The 24,363-nt window shown below is 35.5% G+C and overlaps 1 protein-coding gene across 2 annotated transcripts in view; it reads left to right on the plus strand.

The window, feature by feature from the left end:
- The window catches only part of LOC112464978 (UPF0489 protein C5orf22 homolog), a 272,704-nt gene that overhangs the window by 151,968 nt on the left and 96,373 nt on the right, over nucleotides 1-24,363 (plus strand). For both annotated transcript variants that reach the window (XM_025032304.1, XM_025032303.1), the window contains exon 4: nucleotides 2,273-2,388. In XM_025032304.1, the coding sequence (XP_024888072.1) occupies nucleotides 2,273-2,388 (116 nt within the window). The remainder of the gene's footprint in view (nucleotides 1-2,272; nucleotides 2,389-24,363) is intronic.

Consider the following 24,363-nt stretch of genomic DNA (forward strand, 5'->3'; position numbering starts at 1 on the left):
TGTAGGTACAGAATAATCGAAATAAACGAATGGTTCCCTTGTACAGAGATATTGTCGTGCCGGTACTCCCAATGTGTCTTACAAATATGGTAATCGTCGGATCGAGGGCGATAAATCAGTCCACGACAAATGGAAACATACTTATGGCGACACTTTCTTTATGCTAATTCTCCAAGTAAATCGCGCATTCACTGTGATCCGCCGTTCTTTACCGACAGAAAGCGGTCGTAGGCAAAGCGCACTATACGGCAATATTGCGACAAGACGATAGGAGGTGACGTGGGAGAACGGGCATAGAAGAATGCGTAATTGTTTTGAAAGAGACCGAGCTTCGTCGCCGCCGCCGCCACCGCCACCGCCGTCGTCGTCGTCTTTCGTGTGGGATGTGTGAAAGGCGGCCTAGCCTGCCGACGCCGAGCATAAACGACGAGGACAGGTTTCGTTTCTTTCGCTGTCCACATATCCGCCATTCCGACCTCTCTTTTAACGCGATCCCGGCGCATGCACGAGCGCAGAAATTGTCGGTCCATAATGGATCTGCACTGAACGTGCAATACACGTAATTTTCGATTTATCTTGAAGCTAAAATACTGATGCTTAATCAGCGAATATTCTTATTGGAAAATAAAACAGTAGGCATATTATTTGGTAGAAAAACTAAAAATTTGTACGATAATTTATATAGAAATACGATGTGATTATTTTATCTTCTAACGAAGTGACTCGAGTTGTTGCATTTTTTATATTATGAATGTATAGTAAAATGGTTTTTTGTAAAAGTCTTTAACTTTTTCTGCAAAAATTTTATAGTATAAAAATATAAATTTTCGAAACTCGAATTAATTTGTAACTAATTAAAAACGGAATAGATATATTTTCTCATTAAAATTTTCCTTCATTATCCTTTCTAAATGCGCCCAAAAACCGAAGAACTTTTCATCTAGTCTCTGTAATGTTCAGATTCATGGCGAAATCGCGGAGATATTCTACTAGGACGGATTTTCCACCGCACGCATATCTTTCATCGTTGTATTCGTTACGTCGGAGCCATTCGAAATTTTGAAACAAGATGTATTCTCGTTCGCGAGAGGCAGACAAGTGGAGGCATCAACAATAGGGATTATCAGCATTGGCTGATCCGACTTCAGGTTGATATTGGTCTCTCGAGCCCCGACAACATATTGTAATCACGCGGATATATTGTGCTCGTGCAATGCACGCTCGTCTCTCCCAGCATCTCTCTCTCTCCTCATGCTACACTATCCGCCAACCCACCCTCTTTTGGTCTCTTTCTTCGTGTTCGTCCATTTCCCCCGGCCTCTATCCCCGGCGATCAATGCTCTCCTATCCTACCGATAACTCGATAATATTACACGCGAAAACCGCTTCCGACGTGCTCGCCCAGTCAGCGAGCCACTTGTGCGAGCAAATAACCAGTTATCGGAAAACCGATTTTATTTTCGAGGAGGAGCGGTGGTCCCAATTTTTTTTTCTTATTGGTGCTACTCGTCCTTCCTCCGCGTTCGATCTCTCGCTCTCCGATCCTTCCTTCTCTATTTTTTCTTTGGCTCTATACCATGTACAGTAGAGGACAAAGATTGGCGCGATTAAGGTTGAATGACGCAATTCTCTTTCTAAACGCGGAATTGCGACAATGCCTCTTTTGTAAATCCCTTGATTCCGTAGCTATTTCCAAATACAGTGAAATTAAAATTATTTAAATACTTTCTCGATTGTAGTCAGTATTGTATCTTTACAGCTTGTATCTTTTTAATATCAATTTCTGTAAAAAAAATATTATGTTTCTAATATATATAATATAATATTAAACGTAAACATGTGTTGTGCATGTTTTACGAAAATTACCTTTCAATTCAATCTTTTTTTCATAAATATTTGTATACACGCATCTACTTCTACAATTTTTTAGATATTGGGTTAAAGTTTTGCACACAAATAGAGTATCATAGAAAGTATGTTCTCTTCCAATTTTATTAAAATCCGTCGACCGGTATGGATTTTAAGGGGATTTTCACTTTTCAGAAAAGCGTGTTTTACACGCTATAGCTTTCTCAATATTTGAGATACCGATCTATTTCTAATTCTATTATATTTTTCAATTTTTTCTACCCTTGTTTTATATATAACTCTTTAAAATTTAATTAATCAGTTCTTGAGTTATAGAAATTTCAGTAAACTTCGCTGTTTTTTTTTTTTTTTTTTTTTTTTTAACAGAAATTGGTAACTCCTTTTTTTTGACCATGTGTTTTAGGTTCTAAAAGAATCGATGATAGAAAGGAACCAACAGCTCTCCGAATTGAAGGATCTTTTCGGCTATTTAGAAGAACATCGTTCTTTGAAAGGTTACGACGGTTCGAAGACATCACGGTGAGTTTGCATGATATTTTTCATGAGATATATCAAAAGCTAAATATTAATGGTGTGAAAATTTATCAATGAACGTTATCACAATCTTAAGTAATAAGAAACACATAATTAAACATGACGAAAAGAAACATGATAAAGCAATCTGTTTCTCAATATGAGTAAAATTTAATTTAATTAGATTGATATATCTTGCACGATAAACTATTTGTAATTTATTTCTGATTATAAAAATTAATTCTTCAATCAAAATAATTCGTTTCATAACACATAAAAAAAGTTAAAGAAACTTATGACGCATTTTGATTAAATTTATATTGCATTCATATTTTGTGTCACGGAGATATATATGTGTGCAATTTTGTAAAAACCGACGCGGTTATCCGGGATCAAGACATCAACGACATAGAAAGGAAAGAATCAATCGTACCAATTGAAGATTGATTACGTCGGTGTATCGACGACCGAGATTTAGCGCGGCAATGCAATTTCTTTGTCGTCTTTACTTTGTACCAGGACCTTTGCGCCTCCCCATCTCCAACGCATCCTGGATCAATCCTTTCTCCTTCGATACCGGATCTACTGTGGGTTTCGCGACAAAACGACCCAAGCGTTTGAACAGTTTGCTGCAAGATTGATCTCATACCTTTTTTGCCGCATCAGTCTTTTTGATACATTATTGCTTCTTTTCCACAATCTAATACCTCAAATTTGTCTTAACTTAATGCTACATATCTATTTGAATACCTTAGAATAACTTGCAATGATTGTAATAATTTCGCGATGTTGAAGAAAGGTCCATGAATATCAATGTTAAAAATAAATAGTCTATAAAGAGTAAAATTATTAAGACATACAAACTACAAACTTAAAATAAGTTTACAATCGATTAGCCATTCATAATCTTCGCTTCTCGAAAAAATATTGTTCTTTTATATATAACGACATTTGCAATATGGAGATTTATTATATAAGGAGCAAATTAGATTCAAGATCGCTGATGTTACCACCTGTTCCTTTCAATTAATATCAATTAATTGCACTCATGTATCGCGATTAGTCAGGCCCGTCTCTCAAAGAAGATATCGTAAACCTATTTCCGGCAGCGGTATAAATACTATTATGCGTGAAATGCGATTGATTATCTGGGGATTGAAAGAGTATATTTAAACGTGTCTAATATTTACAAAATATAGATCATTGATAACTAAGCTGATGACGGTAAAAAGTTTTTAAAAAATTAAAACACAACTAAATTGTATTGATTCTTATCATGCTAAGCCTATTATTTCTCTGTCTCATATTTCGTAATATAGCTATACAGAAATTTTGAGAAGGATTTTCAGCTAATTCTGCTAAATCGAAATTCTGATAATCTGTATACAAAATCTAAATTGCGTAATATTGTACAGTAAGCAAAAAAAATCGTTAATGTGTGAAAATGTATAATGAATTAATATGACGATTATTTTATTAATAACTTAAAATGTTAATGCAATATTTTTATATAAACAAATTGTACAAGAAAGTTATTTAAAATAACATAAAACTTATAATTAAAAAACAATACTTTTAGAGTTTAAAATAGTGTAAATAATAAAGATAATAAAAATATTAAAATTGATTTGAATGTTAAACATTAATGTATCTTTCATGAATATAAAAAATTGAGAATATTTAGAATAAAGTTCTTTTAGTTATCAAGATTCGGTCGCGCTTTAAATAAAATATTCTAATAAGACACTAATTTACATTCTCTTGGTTTATTATGTTTTTGCAACAGAAAATCTTGCTTAAGCATATGTACGTATCGACTTAATCAGACTTCATTATATTTCTACCATGCGAAAGTTTTAACTATGAATACATTTGCAACTACTGTCTGGAATGTCTTTATCGACATAGCGCCTATTGTGATCTGCAAGATTTTGCGATAAGAACAATAGAGTTGTAAAGTCGTCAAGCTGGAATTTACATCGAGATGTAACGTAAATGCATTTATGCAAAGAGTTTTATTATATCATTTGCTTTATCGTGCGCATTAAAATTACGGTAATTTTTTACTGCTACTAGAAAATTTTGTAACTCTAATATATATATATATGTATATATTTAATTTTTTGTCTTTGGTAAATTTACAAAAAGGATCTCAAATATAAATATATAAAGTCTTAAAATCCAATCCATGTAAAATTTCATAAAAATTTCACTGCAACAGCAATATTCAATTTTTGTCATACAAATGTACCGTACAGTATTAATATTTAACTGTTTATAAATGAAAATATCTTTAGCTGGTGATTTTAATCGCATGGACTTTCGCGACATAGATACGCAATAAAAATTATTTACAGGGTCATGCAATTTAAACGCATACGTGTACGTATGCCCTCACCGTCGATAACATTTTCGACGTCAGCCACGTCAACTCGTTTCTCTCGAACGTGCGCATAAATCCCTTTATGAGCGTCGTGTCACGAATTCACGGCTTGTCGCCGATTTTATTGCATGGCAGATTGCTCGGCGTAGTCGCGGCTTTTACGCCGCTGGATAGAAGTAACGAAACTTCCGGCATTCCATCTGACGATACGAGCAGGAGAGAGAGAGAGGCTCCGAACGCAAGGTGCATACGCACGGCGCGGCGCCGCGGCGTGTCGAACGTGCGGCGTGTGCGCCAGACGCATAGATGCGGTATAAATGCATATCTCCGGTAATGTACGGACCGTCTCGAATTTAGCCCGTCGAAGCGCGTGACGATATTCTTTTAACGGCTTGAGTGGCTATATGTTATAAAGTCGATATTTCCGTATTGATAGGATGCTTACGCGCGCGACCTTACAGACGCCTTGATGGTCCCTTTTACGTAAGCTTTCTTATGTGTCGTACAAAAATTTGTTGATAAATAACTAAAATGAAAATTAAAAAAAAAGTCCGAAAGTATAAGAAGGATTTATTGAAAATACCTAATAGGATCAGCTGTAGTATCGTCGAGTCAAGATATTAGAAAAATAATATTTTTATTATAAACTCTGTGTGAAACTTTTAATATTTAGTTCAAATGGGAAAGAATTAGTTTTGTCTACAGAATGTAGAGCAGTTTTATTTATCGTAACTATACAAAACGTGAGTTAATCAGTTAATGTTATCTACTTTCGTGACATTATATTGCGAAGGATGTGGAATTTTTCTGTTTCATACGTGCGTTTCGATATCAGACGAGGCGATGGATACAAGGGACCCGCGTGACTTAAAGCTATAATTCAACGCTGTGATAATTGTCGCGAATTAGTCCTCTAAATCAGTCGTATACCCTTACATTCTCCGCCTCGGTCTCTCCCACTCGTACTTATCGCCGATAAATGGCGGCTCTTTCCTTTCCCTTGATCGCGTGATCGTTTGGCGTAAATAACAATTAAATAAAACTCGAGGTACGAACTCGCCCTCATTTCCTGTCTACTTTTTCTATCTTTAGCCACTGGTGAATTATACCGCTGTCATCATAAATCCCACTTATCCGCGATACGCATAGTGACTGATAATTAGATGAACCATCAATTCGCGAGAATTTCGTCTGATCTCATTTTGCCACTTTCCTTGTTCTTTTTTTTTTCGGAACAATGTATTTCTATATTTATAAGATTTTTGTTATCTCTCTTTTAAATGATATTATTAGAATAACAGATTTTCAATTATAATTTAATAATGATCGAATATAAAAAAATTGCTGATATCGACGAACAATGATATAACGATATCACGAATGTAAGAACCTAATTAAATAGATGATCGATCGTTCCAACGTGCCAATTTATAATAAATCTTATGCAATTCCGGATAATATAGATAAATTTCTGATAATCGGGGCGGAGCGATACATTTTTTTCCAAATCGCCCGATCGGATGCAGGTGTATTACAGGTGCAATATACCTGTCGCCAGGTATGACTGCGGACATGGGGCAGGTGATTGCCGACAGAATTATTCCTTTGTGATCTAGAATTGATCTTGATGAACTGACCTTGTAATACATAGGCGTCAAATTTTGATGTTCCTTCTAATATGCCTATAGATACAATCGTTATTATCTGAAATTTATTCGTAGTGCCGACGTGGCGCAAATGCTGCTCGCGTTATATCATCGACATGTATATTAATTGCCAACATCCATAATCTCGATAAATGGTAGATAGAAGGGTGGTAGGAGCAATTGTTTTATCTGCGACGGAAAATGCTGATTTGTGCATAAAAGGCGATTATACACAGTAAAAAACATTTTGTATTTGTGTTAAAATTTTCCTGTGTAGAAAGTTTTGTGTTAAATTTCTGACACAGTTGTATGTTAATTTAACATATCGTTATTGTGTTACTTAACTTTTCTATGTTAAATTAATATTAACCATTTTTAAGAGTTAAAATAACACAATTTATATAATATGTAAGTGCATGAATTCTTGGTGATATATTTTATATGTTAAAGTGAACAGATAAATTGTGTTATCTTCCTTTTTATAACAGTTACTATGTGTTAAATTGACATAATTCTTATGTTATTCATCAAAAAAAGATCAAAACTAAAAATAAATACTTCTCTTAAATGTTAAAATAACATCTTATCTTAATTACATTTAACATTATAGAGATGTCAATTTAACATACACTTTGAATTCTGAAAGCGTCTAAATGTTAAATTTTTATGTTAATTTTTTATGTATTATGTTTGTTATTTTTTTACATATTTGCTTTATGTTAAATTAACACGAAAATTTGAGTGGATAAATTGGGACATGTGAAATGTGTTAAATTTAACACAAAATTTTTTACTGTGTAAAAAAAAAACCTGTAATTAATGTATATCCATTGCGAAGAACATTCATATTAATGATATGCACATTATTGGTTGTTATATGAATATCTGAATGTGAAATATGTTGGAAATATATGAGGAGACACGCATGCGCATAATTTTGAATATTGTCTCGTAATTGAAATTATACATATATTATACATATACGCATGTTTTTTCGTTCTTTATCCGAAGCATTCGTGTTCTCATTCATGTTCTTTTCTCTCACTCCCCTCTCTCTCTCTCTAAATTCTGGCAGTAAGACTGATTATATAATCCTCTTACCCCGTTTCACTTGAAATACTCAACCATACAGGTGTAAGACATGTACGTAACGGATTCCACCTGCAACACGACCAGCAGTTAACTCCTAATTAAGAGTATATCGCTCTTTATCGTTGATCGTTCCGTAGCGATCCGCCAGACGCGTACTATTCCGCAGAATTTATTCACACACGTCGGCTCGGGTTTAGCATTAGACGCGATGTGGTTGTACACGTTAGTTACCGGTGCGATAAGAATCAACTTCATTTTCCCGCGTCGAAGTCCTTTTAAATGGAAACGATTTTCATCGTGCGGAGAAAATGAGCGAACGCTACAGTTCTTTATGGGGGAGATTAATTTTAATGAACGCCACGAGCAATACGTAGACGGAGGGATACTTCGTAAGACGGGATACCGCGATTTCTGGCTCGGTTGTACGTACAAATCCGTTGCCTGTGAAACAATTATTATTCCTGGCAGATCGCCTGCGTTATTGAGCAAGAACGGGACTTCCGTCGGGGAATCAGATACCGCCGCTCGCATGTGCAACGCGGCCAGATGCGCACACCTAGGAATCTACCTATCCTCTCCACGTACCTGCCTGATGCCTACCTGCCTGCCTGCGATTCCCCGCGTGCATCCGTGTAGGAAGCGCCTGTGCACAGATTACAAAGTGGATATTGGTTGCACGAGCTGCATTCTCTATGATCTGTGCCACAGTGCAGATGGACCAAGTCTAAAGCTATCTCCACAACGGTCGCAAACGTAACGATTTTTTAATTAAGCTTTCGCAAACGCAAAAATACGCAGGTGTGTTAAAGCTTTGCAAGTTAGTTTTCTCATCTTCCATCACATAGATTCAGATAATTCTCTTTTCTCGAGAGATTCGTGTATTTTTATCTTAATAAAATAAATCGCTCGAATTTCATGAAAAGCGTAATAGGTGTATCGCGTATGACAGTTTTTATTTGAAAAAAGTATTTTGCGTATTTTAAATGCTTTCGTTGTGAGCGTAGCCTGCAATTAGAATCGGCCGGCACATGTGAGCTCTATCGGAACGTAGAACGAGAGCCTATGGAAATTGGCAATTATCGCAACCCATAACTAAAGGTCTTAGTCGTGCGCTGTATCGAGACATAAGGTCTGCACGCAGTGTCGGAGGTCGGAGTGCAGGGTCATTACGCAATAATTAGAAATTAAAAAGCGCCGCGCGGTGTCTGCGTTCCCCCCCCCCCCCTCGCATTAGCTATCTCTATCTAATGCACCACCCTCCCACGTTAGAGGTCCTCCTTCATTCTCCTGTCCGGTATATTTCGCATCGCGGTTAGTCCGTTGCAGTTAAGCGTATCGTCAGCTGGCGAATTGCAACGATGTCCATACGACAGGTTAACGAACCCGCCGCCTACTACATCCCCTCGGTTTTTATCTAATTTCTTTTACGATGCAGAACATCGAAGAGGAGAGGCAAGGACATGAAATTGCCGTCAGAACTGCATGCAGGTAGTAGCGGCTGGTAAACATCGCTTGAGGAACTGACCTTCTCCTCTTCAAGTCTCATTATACCACGGTTTATCTTCTTGTGGCGTAATGCGCGGCCGAATGAGAGATCGATGGCTTTCAACGGCTTCCAATAAATCTGCATTTCGTGCGCATAACTATTCGCTGCTTACAAGCCTAATGTCACAAGTCATATTTGATCGTGTAGACGTATTTCGTTACGTGATTTTATCTAAAAGTAAAATGTATCACTGACTTGTATTAATATAGCAATCCGATATTTTGGGATATTAAAATTAAACAATAGAGCAAATTTATAAAAAACAATTTATTTTATGTCGCATTTTATAAAATCTTACGTTAAGAGAAACATATTAAGCAATAATTTAACATTTTATGGATGGAATTTACTATTATTTTATCAAATACTTTTTTGGTTTATTATAAGATATCAATCGTATATCATTTTCTATAAATAGACATAAAACTTAAATTGTATATTAATTAATTTTACTTTTAGATAGCAAGTGTTTCAGGATACGTGAAAATTCGTTCGTTGTGCTTTCTAATCTATTGACTCATTGCTTAATAGACAAATATGCTCAACATGTAATATGCTTTCGCCAAGACGTGGCGTATCTCGATGCTAATCTTCCTGAATAGTCCGTAGGTAGTAAACAACTTTATGATTTATTACAAAAATGTCCGCGAAATAGGAAACCATACACGTGCTGGCGCATTTTCATTTATTGTGTACAGTACGAAAGGCTCGCAGGTTACAGGAGTATCCATCTGTCCATGGCATGGTTTTCATGTGGGAAAGAACTCTCCTCATCGCTCGGAGTAACGCCCAGGGAACTGGTTTCTACCTTCGCCTTCTCCTCGTTCCTACCTCGGACCTTTCTCCTTCCTCGCCACGAGAGAAACGTCTCCGCGGATTCTGGATTTTATGAGTTTCTAATGAGAAGGGATTGCATTAGTATGCAGTGCAACCGCGTGAATGATATGTTATATACCCTTCATGTGTTGCACATGTACCAAGACGAGGCATCAAATTATTTCTACCTCTTCGACAGATGGAGAACGCGTCTCGAAGTATTATGCCTCCCAACTTTCTGAGGCTTCCGTTAAAAAGCCGAATGGCTTTGATGGTTTTGATCAATGAAATTATAAATTTGTTCATAACATCGTCGTCGTTAGTAGAAAATAAACGACTAAACTCCGCCGCGAAATATTTATAATGCTATGGGAAGACTGTTGCAAATTAATTCCCGTACTTCTGAGGAATAATCATTTCTTAATATCATATTCAATTATTTAAAAGAAAGATGCGACATATAATAGTCTTTCGCAAATTCTATAATATCTTTTCAAAATGTTCCAAATGGAACAGATAATAGATAATGAATTATATTTTCCAAATTTTTTAAATACTTTTAACATGTTTGTTATATCAAAAATGTAATTTTAAAATAAGAATAGAATATCAATATAATTTCAGAAAATTATGACAGAATTAAGTTACTAATTAGTGTAGAAAAGTACTTTTATCGAAAGGTTATAACATTAGCAATATTTACAAATTGTAATTTTGTATAAATTTTAAATTAGAAATATTTTTAGAAGACTCGAATAATTAAAAATTAATAATTAAGTGAAAAAAGCACACAAGCCGTAACAAGATGTTGTTTTAATCAAGTCGAAGTTATACAACTTAACATATGTATCGACCTGACATTAAACCATCCTCAGTACAATAATATATCAAAATTTTATAGACGCAGTGAACGCATATCACATAGGTATTTTTATCGCAATATAATTTATATGGATCTAAACAGCTCATGTCTTATAATTAAATTGTCGCGAAAATAAAAACAGTAAGTCGACAAGTAGTTAATATGGTAAGAGGACTCACACATAGTGTTTGATGTCGAGAATGTAGAGAACAAGTGCTCTCTATATCTTTAACTGATAACATCATTATAGTGATCTTTGCAACACAACTCTCGACATGCAACATCATATAGGTTCTCTTACCATATTAACTACTTCTACTTATCGACACTTACTGTTTTTATTTTTGTGCCAATTTAATTATAAGACATGAGCTGTTTAGATTCAATATATAATAAATTATATTGCGATAAAAATACCTATGTGATATGCGTTCACTGCGAATCTATAAAATTTTGATATATTATTGTACACTAAAAATGGCCTAATGTCAGGCCGAAACGTATGTTAAGGTGTTTAACTTCAACTTAATTAAAGATTAAAACAACAACTTCTTACAGCTCTGTGCCTCTTTCATTTAATTATTAATTTAAATTAAAAATTGAGATGTTTATTACATTTTAGAATATATCATTACTAATATATATAACCTATTTAAAATTTATAATTAATTTGTTGAATTTTTTATGATAACGAGAATACAAATGGTTCGCGTATGATGAAAAATTCGAGAAAATATTTTATCTATTGCAACAGTCGCAATGTATCAGTTTTGATCGTATTAATTAGTTTCATGTTATTACATGACAGCAGTTAATTTAATAATACGTTTTAACTTATTTCCAAATTGTTTTCACATAGCTTTTAATTTAAACAATTAACATTTGTCGCTCGTAAATCAGCTATAGGTACCAATTGCAGGTGTACGCTTATGTACCTCATAAGATTGCGGTGAAAAATTTTTGAAATACTCTGTTCCTAAATCACCGAATTATATAATTGTTACTGTTGTATAATTATTACGTTCATAATCGGCATATTACAAAATACACATGGATTAATTATTAATTGTAATTACATTTGTTGTCTAATACTTAATTTTATGTATTGAATTAAATGAAAAATTTCGGAATTATATAAAAAGTTTAAATACTTTATATTCATATATTATATGAATTGTTTAAATAAGATTATTAGTTCTTATTTTACAATTACTGTATTAGATGTTTTATTTTTACGTCAGTATGTTTTTATTTATATGTTACTGATTGTTAAAAATATCTTAATATTTTGTTTTACTTACATACAAATATTTTTAAATAATATTATAATTTCGAATACAAGATGTTTTTAGTTCATTAATTAGGAGTATGTTTGAATAAACACTGCATTACAAATGCTATTGATTATGAGATTTTAATATAGAAATAATTCATTATTTCGCAAGTATATTTGATGAAAAAAATCGCACGTGTATATTTACACGTTAAAAACATACATTCTACTCTATATCCACTATTAATACTTTCAATTCTACTATATTATTGCCGATCGAAATCATTATCGATTATCTTGTCTTATTATTGTAGGCCCATGCGTTTTGATCTGGCATGTGTTTATCCTGTGAATTGGCATTTAAATAAATGAATATGATAACGTAAGACTTGTACCATAGCCATGAAATGCGAGGAATGTGCATACACACCCTGCATTCTGTATTTACGAGCCGCGAGTATCGCGGCATCTGCATCACATCACAAAATAACGATTCGATTACCGCTAATATACGAAAATGGCGTAAGTACAGGTTGCACACTCGGAATCGAAACGTAGCGCAATTTCATTCGATTATAATCGCCGGCCCTTTATCCGCCAGCCGCGCGTTCTGTACGATCATTCGATTAAAATTACACGAAAACATTACTCGGGCCGATCGGCAGATGTGCAGTAGGAACGAATGGATTTCGAATGCATGAACGATCCGAGGCGTGTTTGTCTTCCCGTAGAATCGCCCAGGCGCATACCGATGTTAGCATAATAATTGATCCACGATAGGATCAGTATCAGTACCGTGCAAAGTCACTCTGGGTGATTGGCTATGACCGCGATGTAACGGAAGAAATCTTTTTTTATCTCTCTTTTCGTATGTAAGGAAACCGCGAATATCATTCGATACCTCACAACACATATAAACGGCATAACAATTTTTATAAATTAGTACAAATGCACGAGTAAAACTCATATTTGCATTCTAGTTAAAGTTTGTTTTTTGGAACTACTATATCGAAGAGTGATAGTTGGATGTCATTTAATTAACTTTTACACATAACAGAATTTATTATATGACAACTTTTACGAAATTATTTATCTATTACGTTATTAAGTAAATTATTTTAAAAAGCAGACATTTATTTTATATTTTATTCTATCATAAATATCTGAGTGATTTCGATAATATATGAGTTTAAAAAGAAAATTAGCAGTATCAGATTGAAAAAAATGTTACCCCACATTTGTCTATTTAAAATATAATTGACAATTCTATTTAAATTTATAAAGAAATTTAGGAAGAAATATACATAAGATTTCATGGATATAAAATTATATTATTCTAATATGTAGCGATACACTTTTAATCTACAATGCTGGTTTGATTTTTCTCAATCTCTTGGTCTTTCCTCCGATTAAATTATTATTTCCGATGATTACATTATAAATCATTTTAATCTGATAAATTGATATCAGATATTAAATCGTTTATATATTATAATTCTGTTTCTGCCTCCTCTTCCTCCTCTCCCCTTTTTCCAGCAAGCTGGCTCATCCATTTTATTTTCAATTAATTCTCCGAGTTAATTGAACCTCTATATTTCGCATATAGCATTCACCACGCGAACACTTCCTGATTACAAATCGTATAAAACTGTAAATGACATTGATATATACACTATCACATACGCAAAGCCAAACTGCATTAATTATTGACGGAAACACGTTCCTTGATATCATTTCAATTAATTGAACACCTCGCAGAATTTATGCTGAGAGAGCCGCCATCAGCTTGCAACATAATGTATCATTTTCTCAGACAAATTTATTTGCGAGTTATTCTTATACCTACTTGTTAAAATTTGGCAAGCAAAATATTATTAATATTATTATTAGTCTCTCATTCTCCCATTATCTTTTATGTAATATTCTGCATAATTAAAAAGTACTAAAAGTTTTTTTGTCAAATATTTTTTACTACTAACACACAATTAATTATTTAATAAAGTATGTTCTGCTTAATAAAGTAATGATTATTTTCTAAATTTTTAATTTTCAACTGAAATTAATATGTAATAAATGGATAATAAATATACTCGAAAAATGTAATTTGATCAGAAAGTTAATATATGATTTTATATTTAATGTTTATAACACACAGTTCACATTCCTAGTATCATATAATACACACTAGGAATAAGGAGATTGAGATTCTCTGTAAATTCTCGTAGTTCGGTTGTGTGCCTGAATCCAGCCTAAAATTCTTAAAATCATCCACATGTTTTCATAATTACTAACAACTCGCATTCGCATTCTATAAAGATTCATCATTGAATTCTCCAATATTGTCAAGTTAACAAAGATAATAAATTTTTTACTAAAAACATAAATTTTTGCAATATAAAAGTACAAATTACATGAGATAATATGTTTTTATTGCGTATCATTTGCGGTGCGCTGCAGCGCACATTTCCCTCAAAGAAACTTTAAATGTGAGCATTCTACGTCCAGATTAATCTATCTAAATGCCTCGTGCACACGTTATATCCTTCGAGGCACAAAATGGAAGAGTCGATAAACACTATTACATATTATCCATGCATTAAGACCCCAAGCTGGCGGAGGCAATATCACGTCGTTTGTAGCAAATATATACACCAGTTACGGGGAAACTCAAAGACACGAGAGAGTTTAACGCCTTGCTGCTTATTTCTGTCGTTCGGATCCCGCGTTTTACGGGGGCCCCGTACTTCTATTAATTTTTCTCAACGCTTCCCGCTGGTCGGCACTATCATGGGCACCGTACGCGTGATCACTAATTGCACGATGTCATAATACTGTCATAACATATATTAACATATGCTTCCCTGACCTGCAAATCGCATCTGTAAGTGTAGAATGTACGAAGTTGGCTAGTTGGCTCCGATTAACCCAAGACCACTTGAAATCTTCCCGTAGAGCGCAATCTGAAATTGTCCTCGCGTTTCCGCATATATTTCTCAACTATAATCGATTATGCATGTACATCTTCTTTCTATTCGCTTGTCGTTCGACAAGCATTTATTATATACGACTACAAGATAGGCGTTGATATATGAAGTACTTTGATAACTCACACGATATTTCTGTAATTCTCATCGCACGTTGCACTTATCCGTTTTCATGCTTATCTTATGTAATATTTTTTATTTTTTCGTTATTAATATATACATAAATATATACAATATAGGATAAATTTTTAATAAATTCTTATACATCTTTCTCTAACAGTATTTAAAACTAAAATATATGTAAATATTGACGCGGTGTAATATATCCTTAATACATTAGCATAATAACGGTGAAATTTTATATATAACAATTTGCTTTATATAACAACGTTCGACATTACTACACTGCAGCTGTTAGAATTACTACTCGACAAAAAGGGATAAATTCAATTTGCATGCTTTCAAAGTTATTATTTGTTATTTTCTATATATCTGCAACAGATTTTTCTTGCCGGCGTAATAAGTATCATTTACAACGCGGAGAGAATATTAGGTCTCCAGACGTTTGCAGTTTCAAGTGTCCTTGAAAATAGAATGAAATTTAGTCCTAAGCCGATCATGATAAATTAAATCCATTCAAATAGCAGGAACGATCGCATTCTGGAGTGCTCGCTCGGGCGAAACGGAAGACTAATGTCACAAGAAATGCAATTTATTACATGATATGGGAAAATATGATCCTTGATGTATTACATGTATTTTATATGGTTATGCACACGCTTAGCGGTATACGCGATATACCAAGTCTTATCTTCAGCCATGTATCAATATATAAATCTATACGACGATTACCGAAACATGAAGAACTTGATAATTAAATATGCATTTAATAAATTGCTCATGTAATTTATTAAATGCCCTATGAAATTAATTTTGCGTAATTAGATTGTAGATGAGAAATGACAAAAATAAGTTAACTTGTAAGATTCAAATTTGTAAGGGGACAAAAATCGTTTTCTTCGAAATCATTTTGACGAAATTAAATGAACTATATAAAACTTTATTGTATTCAACGATATATTGAAGCATCCTGGAGCAAGCAATTATTTATGTAATTCGTTGTGATTTATTTGCAAAGTCCATTACTTGAATGTTCGATGCAAATTATCCTAATCGTATTGAAGTTTCAATTAAAACCGTGAGAGAGGAAAACAGACGAACAATAAATACGAAGCTAATGTTCTTCCTTTACAATTCGTCGATTCGAAAAAAATCTCAGAAGAAAACTCGAGCTTGTCGGAGATTCATTGCTCGCCCGATGGCGTAGTTACAAGCCGATACAGTAGCTAGACGGCCATGAATTCCAATACAGACATCACAAGGATGGATCCTCCATTTACGACGACGATCTTTTGCCCGTAGCCGGGCAAAAAGTCACGAAAGCGCGACGGTGATAGGTTCGGCGCCTCCGGTTGTCGCGAATCCCGCGGATATAACTTCCTATTACCGAGCGATGTATACGATGAGAGGAAAGCGGGTGGGACAGGAGGGGGTGGTTGCACGCGGGGTGGTCGGCGGGGTGGTCGTTCGAGCGGAAAGGGTGTCTCGCGTGTGCCAAAAGAGAGGCGTGCATTAGGAGATTGTGTTCGACAGTTGTTTACGACACTCCTAACCGCCGTCTTCCTCGTCTCGCCGCCCTTTGTGTCTCGCGAACCTCCGACCGACGGTGTATCTACGTACGAAGATCTCCGGGTGCTCTTTATCTGGCCTTCTCGTTGCCGGCGAAACCACACCCCTGTTTGCACCCCCGCACTCTTCGGCGGCAAGCGCGCGTTGCATCGAGTAACAGCAAAGGCGCGTATTTACGTCGTTGCGCTCACATAACTCCGGCCGACAAACTGGCAAGCCTTTCTTCTTGTCTCTGTCTCTTCTCCTCCTCCTCCTTCTTTTTCTCCTCCTTCCTTTCCGATTTCCCCAGGCTTTACTCTCTTCTACTTTTCTTGCAATCTCGATGAAGTATTTCAAGGATCGTCTTCCAATCGTCCACCCTCTCGCGCGCGTCGTCTACGATTTGAGGGTGGGTACACGCGAGCGAGAATGTCTTGACTTGGCGATTTCTTTATCCGCGACACCGTCACGACTTAACTGCCGCGATATATCAATTGTCGTTCAATATCGCTCATTTGCTTTGCATTTTCAAAATTGATTATTACAGAAATGATTGCTTCTCTTGATATCATTTTTTCTTTTCGTATATAATCAATTATTATCGATTAAACAAAAATTATCTTCATGTGGATCTTGACGTTTGTCGATGGCAGGCATAATAGAAACTTAATCAGGGTACACTTGATGAAGGAGCGAACGTGTATCATATACTTATGTGATAAGGAAAGGCAACGATAGCTATTTCATTTATATTGAGCTTCATATGCTAATTGGATTATACATTGCCATACATATTTACTGCGAAATGATACTACATCATATATTCACACCGGAATCCGAGTACTATACATATTTATTATTTATTTATACATATTTTTAGCAATATATTTATAGTCATCCGATTAACTAGCTATTACTAAGCAATTTTTAATATTTTTTAATATTTATTCCTATCTTTAATGTAATCTCCGACGAATAATCTTACTTGAACGAACGTCGATTCGATATTTATCTGGAGCCACTAGTCACGATTTAAAGTCCCGCGCTTTATAATTGGACTTTCTATTGCGGCGGATATATATGCATGACACGCGTCTACATCTTCCAACAAGTTGTCTAATCTGTTAAAGTCGCGATCCTCATCAGTTTCTGCAGATAGAACCCGTCCGCTTCCTAGAACCAGTGATCTGTACACCGGTCCGGAAAATGTGTAGCCCCGCTCGATCCATTAATAACGCGGGAGCCATCAGACGAGTCGCGCATTCGCGCGATAAGACCATTCTTAAGTGGATGTCGAGTCGCGGCGCATACAACGATTGATGCGGTTTGGCGTCGTCGCCGTCGTTTTGTTCGCGCTGCACGCAACGCGCGCGCGTTCCTCTTTCTATATTTTCTATCGCCTGTCAATGCATACGCGCGCGATATATAAATTATACGCGGCTGCAGTATCGCGGCTTGTTATAAGAGCTATCTCGTGATTGCTACACACTGATACATGTAATTAACTTCAAACATGTGGAGTGTTCCTAGTTATAACTTGGTGAAAGCCGCGAACACACGTGTAATGCGTGAGATGTCGTCAAACAACGGATTCTAACAGGAAGTTCTCCAAGTAAAATATGCTAATTGCAGTTTTTAGGTCTGGCAATAAAGTAGTATATTTTATAAACTTCGTAAAATAATATGCAATTTTTTCAAACATGACAGCACTATGCCGTAGTTATTATGCGCAAAGAACTTTTATAAATGTTACCACTAATATGCGTGCGATATATGTAAGGAATTTATATTCCTAGATTCAAGAGTAGCCTTACCATTTTTACGGGATACATTGCATATTTTTATCTCAACATATCGCCGAGGTGCACGCGCGCCATACGTCGAACGATGGCAGAGAAACGAAATATTTCACGAAGCTCGCGAAAATGCACAGACAGTTTTCTCTGTGCGGAAAGAGAAGAAAGAGAGAGAGTCTCCGAGAGAGAGGAGGAGGAGCCATCCAGTCGGATATCGACGAGGCAGATGAGCTACCAATAACTCAATGTGCGCTTATAAACTGATCAGACTTCCAACCGCCCTCCTCCTGCCTCCACCTCTGGCGGTGCACGGTGGAGCGGTGGAGCCCCGGCAAGACCTTCGATTCGACCCGGTTCCAATAGCTTCGAGTTCGTCTTACGCCCTCCATGACGACAACGACGACGACGACGACGTATTACTCCGGGACTCCTTCGCCAGAGAGTGAAATGCAAGCGAATTTACCGCACGATTTAACAGCCCCTCCGACCTACGGGTATTCATCTACCTTCTCTCGCCTGCAGCCTGCAGACAGGCACGAGAAGGAGACGTGAATACAGAGAGGAAACTGGAATTCCTCGTAACTCGAGGCTAACCGAGTTTGTTGTGCGCGCTTCAGCCGTGTGTATGCAACAAACTGCAATTCAATCGGATTCGTCCAGATTCCGTTGTACCTGTTGTCCCCGGGGAACGGCTTGCGCCTGGGATTGTGCCTGATTTTTCTCGAGGTTTTTCAATTTTCAGCGAGACCGCTCGCTTGTTCGCTCGCGCGGAGGACATTGAGCGGAATGCGGCGTCAAAAATCCCTTCTCATGCACGAAGGCGACACGTGTGCTCGTGCACGATATTATAGCTAAGTTCTCTCATGGGCTTATTGAATCGCAGATAAAATGGACCGCACTCTTTTGCGAATATATGATATATGTATAAGATATTATTTCTACTATTGTGAGAGGAAAATTTTATGACACATATGATCCAATTGATATCATAATATATTACTTATTGAAGATATAAATAAAGATGGAAAGTTTGAAGCATATTATCTTATAAATTCTCACAGATTCAATTAAAAATTTAGTTGTACGCAGTAATTGTAATTTTATTTGCTAATGTATTGGGTTTACCATATCGTGAATTAAGATATTGATAAATAATTAAATAATTGCTTTCCTTTCGAACAAATTAGGCGTAAGAGTAAGATTCTTTATGGTGCTTTCCAGGCATGCAAGCAAATCTTATCTTTAAGCAAATATAGATGGAGCCTGTAACATGGTAATATCTCTACAGCTTTGTAAGATGGCGGTATTCATTCAGGAGTAAAGAATCCCTATACACGAAAGTAGATCCAGTTGCATGCTTACGGGCGCACGAGTACCTACACCATCAGCAAGGGGAGACTATCGATCTCATCGAAACGTGGTCGCATCGAATCTCGTTTACCGAAGGGTTCCACGAGGACTAGTAAAATCGAAGCAGTAAATTTAAGGATTTTACTTCACGAGGGATACATTTATTTCTTGCATTGGTTCCGCGATAAGAGAGGAAATTTGAAGTGAAACAGCAGGGAAATCAACAAGCGAAGTCAGCGAAGTCTACTCGCTGAGCCGAAGTGTTATCAACTAATAGTTATCCGATGAAGTTAATCTGTAGAAAGGACTCGCCTGTCATTTGTGCGAGTTCAAATGGATATTCTAATTTTTCTTTCTTATTATTCAACTATTCTTATTATTCCGTCTAGCTTACGTTTAATCATTTCTGATCTATCTTGACGTACTCCGTATACATTAGAGAGCATATTTAATCAGGTTTCACGATACAACGTATGTACATACGTGCACTCACGCAATAGACATCCAACTATTTTTCTCATACAGACGAAATATACATGTATATCTGTACTTTACAGGTAGAGAATCGTATCTCCATTATTAGAAATTAAAAAAAAAAATTTTAAATTTAAAGAAAACTTTAAGGATTTAAAGTTTATTATCTCTATAAAAATTTCTAATATGACTTTTTCTAAACATTGTATCTTATTAGGAACCAGTATGGACATAAGACCCTTTATCCTTTATTATATACTTATAAACTTCTGGTATATTTAAGTATTAACTCTAATTTTGACAAAAACTGGAGATATGATTCTACTTTAGAGGTAAACCTCTAAAGTACAGATATATAAAGTACGCGGACTGACTTTTATTTCATAAAATTAGAGATTACTGGGCTAACTGGGCATTAGTGATATATTTCTTTAAGCGTTTTAGAAATACAGTCGAATTCTTTTTATTTAGGTTATATTATTATAGGTTATTTAATCCCTAATTATTTAACTATTTTTTACACAAAATAGTTTGATATATATTTATTGCAACAAGATTCTTATTACACTTAAAACCATTTTATCCATTGAAATATATATATATATATATATATATATATATATATATATGTACTATTAATTTATTATATTATCTTTTTCGATTTATTTTGTAAAATAAAAAAACGGGAAATTATTGTTTATTTTTTATTCGTATATTATATATAAAAAAAAAATAAATAAATTGATGAAACAATATATTTGATTATCTCCATCGAATCGTGTGCACTCTCAACTAGTCAAAGTATTTTTTTTTATGACACATCTCTTGTTCACAGAAATACAATTGTGTTTATGGTCTCTTTTTCAGTAGAACAGAAAATCGCTCACGGCTTTACTTCTAAGAAAGTTATAGAACGTAGGCAGCTGTTGCCTTGCCAAGTTTTATAAACCATTAAAAGTGCTTATTCCGTCACGTTAATTTTTATTGCGTCGCCGTAAACGTCATTTTGTCGACAACGAAATAAATTTCTTGCTTACGTTTCTTTATCCATGACTTTAAAGTACTTTCGGATAACGTACAGCTGAATTTATGATATTCTCAAGGTGTTATGTAGCCATTATGTGGCCATTGTACGGCCCTTTTAAGACCATTTACCGCGCATCACAGATCAGCAGATGTTTGTTTCTTAATGTATGTATATATGTGTGTCAACGTACGTATATTTTCCGATGCATACCGTATAAAATAAAACGATTAAAAAGATAAATCAATATGAGATCAATACGTTCTATTATTGTGTTCCAAATTTGATTTGTCTGAACATGCTGACACGTAAGATTTTCTTAATCGCTCAGATTGTAAATCTAAATTTTCTCCAACATAATACGATTTATCTTTTATGTTTTGATATTAATTATTAATTATCTTATTGTCTACAAATCAACACAAACACAAACAGATTGTTACTCATTTCAATTGTATAGACGAAGACCATTGTACGTACACTTTTAAACAGTCGAAGAAATTTTTTTTTTCATCTTCGATAATATATTAAAATTATTTTATTTTTTTATGTATACTACATTAAAAGTAGACTTATTTAATAACAAAGATATGTGGAAAATTGTGTCGTTTTATCTTTTTTTTCTGTAAAATGCCACATGAGAATAATTAACGCTCAACATTGGCGAATTCGAGACATGCCTTTCGATCTTCCTCACCTCGTTCGTTCGGCTCGATGTTTTTCAAGCGCGCGAGTCCCGATGGGGTCGTAGTGCCAGAATGGAAGAGTTCAATTCCGTATGCAAATGCGTCCCTCTCTCACGACACCTCGCGCGCAACGGGAACCCCCGGCGTGGCGACCGACTTGGGAATTTGAAAAGCCACCACCTGAGAACGTGTCAATCGGTCGACATAATTCGATTTGAATAATGAGCGGAGGTCCCCTACGCAAATCGCGTCCATTATGGTGAGTCTAACGCGCGTAACGGTTCCACGCTTCTCGGCGTTATTGTGCGCAACGGAAAAAGATTTTGTCAAGATCGAGCTTGTGCGAGAAATGCTGAGAATGCTAGAATTCTGATTATATGGAGCTTTTTACGCTAATAAAAATTAATTATTAAACAAAATTGTAATTGATACAATGCCGCGTGTTAGAAAAATTTTGTACTTTGGAGAATGTTACATTTTAATACTTTTTATTAGTTTTCTAACTGTAGTGTTAAAATAATGTCTAATTCATAAAAACTTTTAATAGATTTTAGGAAAAAAATAATCGCCAAAATCTGTAAAAATTATAGAAATCTGTAAAAGATGATTACCTATAACGATAAAAATTATTCCATTATCAATATCGTTCATTCACGTAGGTAAACAAATATAAATTTTGATATAAAAGACTAAGGAATACATAGAATGATATACGCATTTTTTTCGCAGTCCATTTTATGTTTTTATATACACGCATTCACATCCGTTTGCATAGAATTTTAGTTTCTCGAATACTTTACTCATTCAAAATAAGCGAGATACGTTCGCGTTTTCACGTTTGCGGCAAACACAGTTTGCCGTTTTTCACGCGTGAAGCGAATTTCCGACGAAGCGCCCGCGCCGCGCCGGCAACTTTCCCGCCAAAACGCGGAGAATTCCACTCGCAGATTACGCATTCAATCATCGCCGTAGCACGGCGAGCCAGTGCTACGGCGATAGCATATGGTGCTCCACGCCATCGAAATTTGCGAGCATTTTGCGAACACAAGCATGCGACGATAATTCCGCATGCGTACCCTCCAAGTTTCTGAAAGGAAAATACTTTCTCGCGTGCGGAGCACCGTGGCGACGCGTCACAATTGCCTCTGATGAATGCCCGTATACATTTACATAGCAAATGTAGTATGCAATGGTCTACGAAAGAAATTGGCTTACCTGAATAGTACAGAATGTTTATGCTTTGTTAGAAAAAAATTATAATTAGCGGTGATATCGTTTTATTAACAAATCCTTATAGCTGTATTTCGTAAACCAATGTTTAATCATATTTTATTTCTGCATGATTGTTAATCAATTTATTGTCAGGTTTTCTATATTTTGGCTTTTAGAATATTGGCTTATAAAATTACTTTACTCTATTTTATTATTAAAGCACTATCGTACAGACAATATGATTATATATGTAAAATATATGTATATGAATTTTATATTTTATATCTATAGATAATCACAAATTTTAGAGAAATATTGCACATAAAATAACGTTGCAATATTTTACGAATATATTTTTATTTATTAATAAATCAATGTAAAAGAATACATATATTTATTACATATTATTATTATTTTTCATGTTTATGACCTCTTCATCATTTTTGTGTATGTAGAGCATACATATGAATTTTCTAATATATATAAAAATATTATACTACTTCTATGAATTTATAAATTTCTACCTTTTCAGAACACATTTTAGAATAAATTGTCATAATTACATAAACGTATATACTTTAGCTTTATGTATATGTTTCTTTCAACACGGTAGCTTTATTAAGTATCCTTCTGGCCCGGTCCCTTTAAACTGTACAGGATGGCACAGTTTAAGCGCGACCTTGCTCTTGATAATAGTTTATGAAGCCGTACCGTTCTCTCTATGCAATACGACAGCCTCCAGTCTGCTCGAGAGAGACAGGGAAAGAGAGGGAAGGGTGGGTTTATGTCCCGGAATTAATTAACCTACCACCCTTCCGAGTGCAGTCGCGCCACCCCCCGAGCGGCCCGCTCTGGAAGCAGCAAGCGTGCCAGCCATTTTGTCCTCGACTCTCGCTCTCGAAATTCCATTATCCACTTTCTCCGTTCCCGCCGACCATCCCATTCCACCCCACGTTGCTCTTTCTCCCTCTCTTTCTCTCTCTCGTCCTCTTCTCATCTTTATCGCCACCCCTTTAGTACTGCCGTCACCCGCGCGGTTTCATCCAGCTCCTAGCTTAAACCGCCTCCCGCTTCCGGCCAGAATTTTCCCTTAATGGAAGTCCGTTAAAGTCGAGGTGCACGTGCGCCGCGAAAGCCACCCCTGCGGCGAATAGTTACGCCGATATCGT

The sequence above is a fragment of the Temnothorax curvispinosus genome, unplaced genomic scaffold (genome assembly GCF_003070985.1).
Source record: "Temnothorax curvispinosus isolate PA1 unplaced genomic scaffold, ASM307098v1 QBEX01014781.1, whole genome shotgun sequence".
Lineage (NCBI taxonomy): Eukaryota > Metazoa > Arthropoda > Insecta > Hymenoptera > Formicidae > Temnothorax > Temnothorax curvispinosus.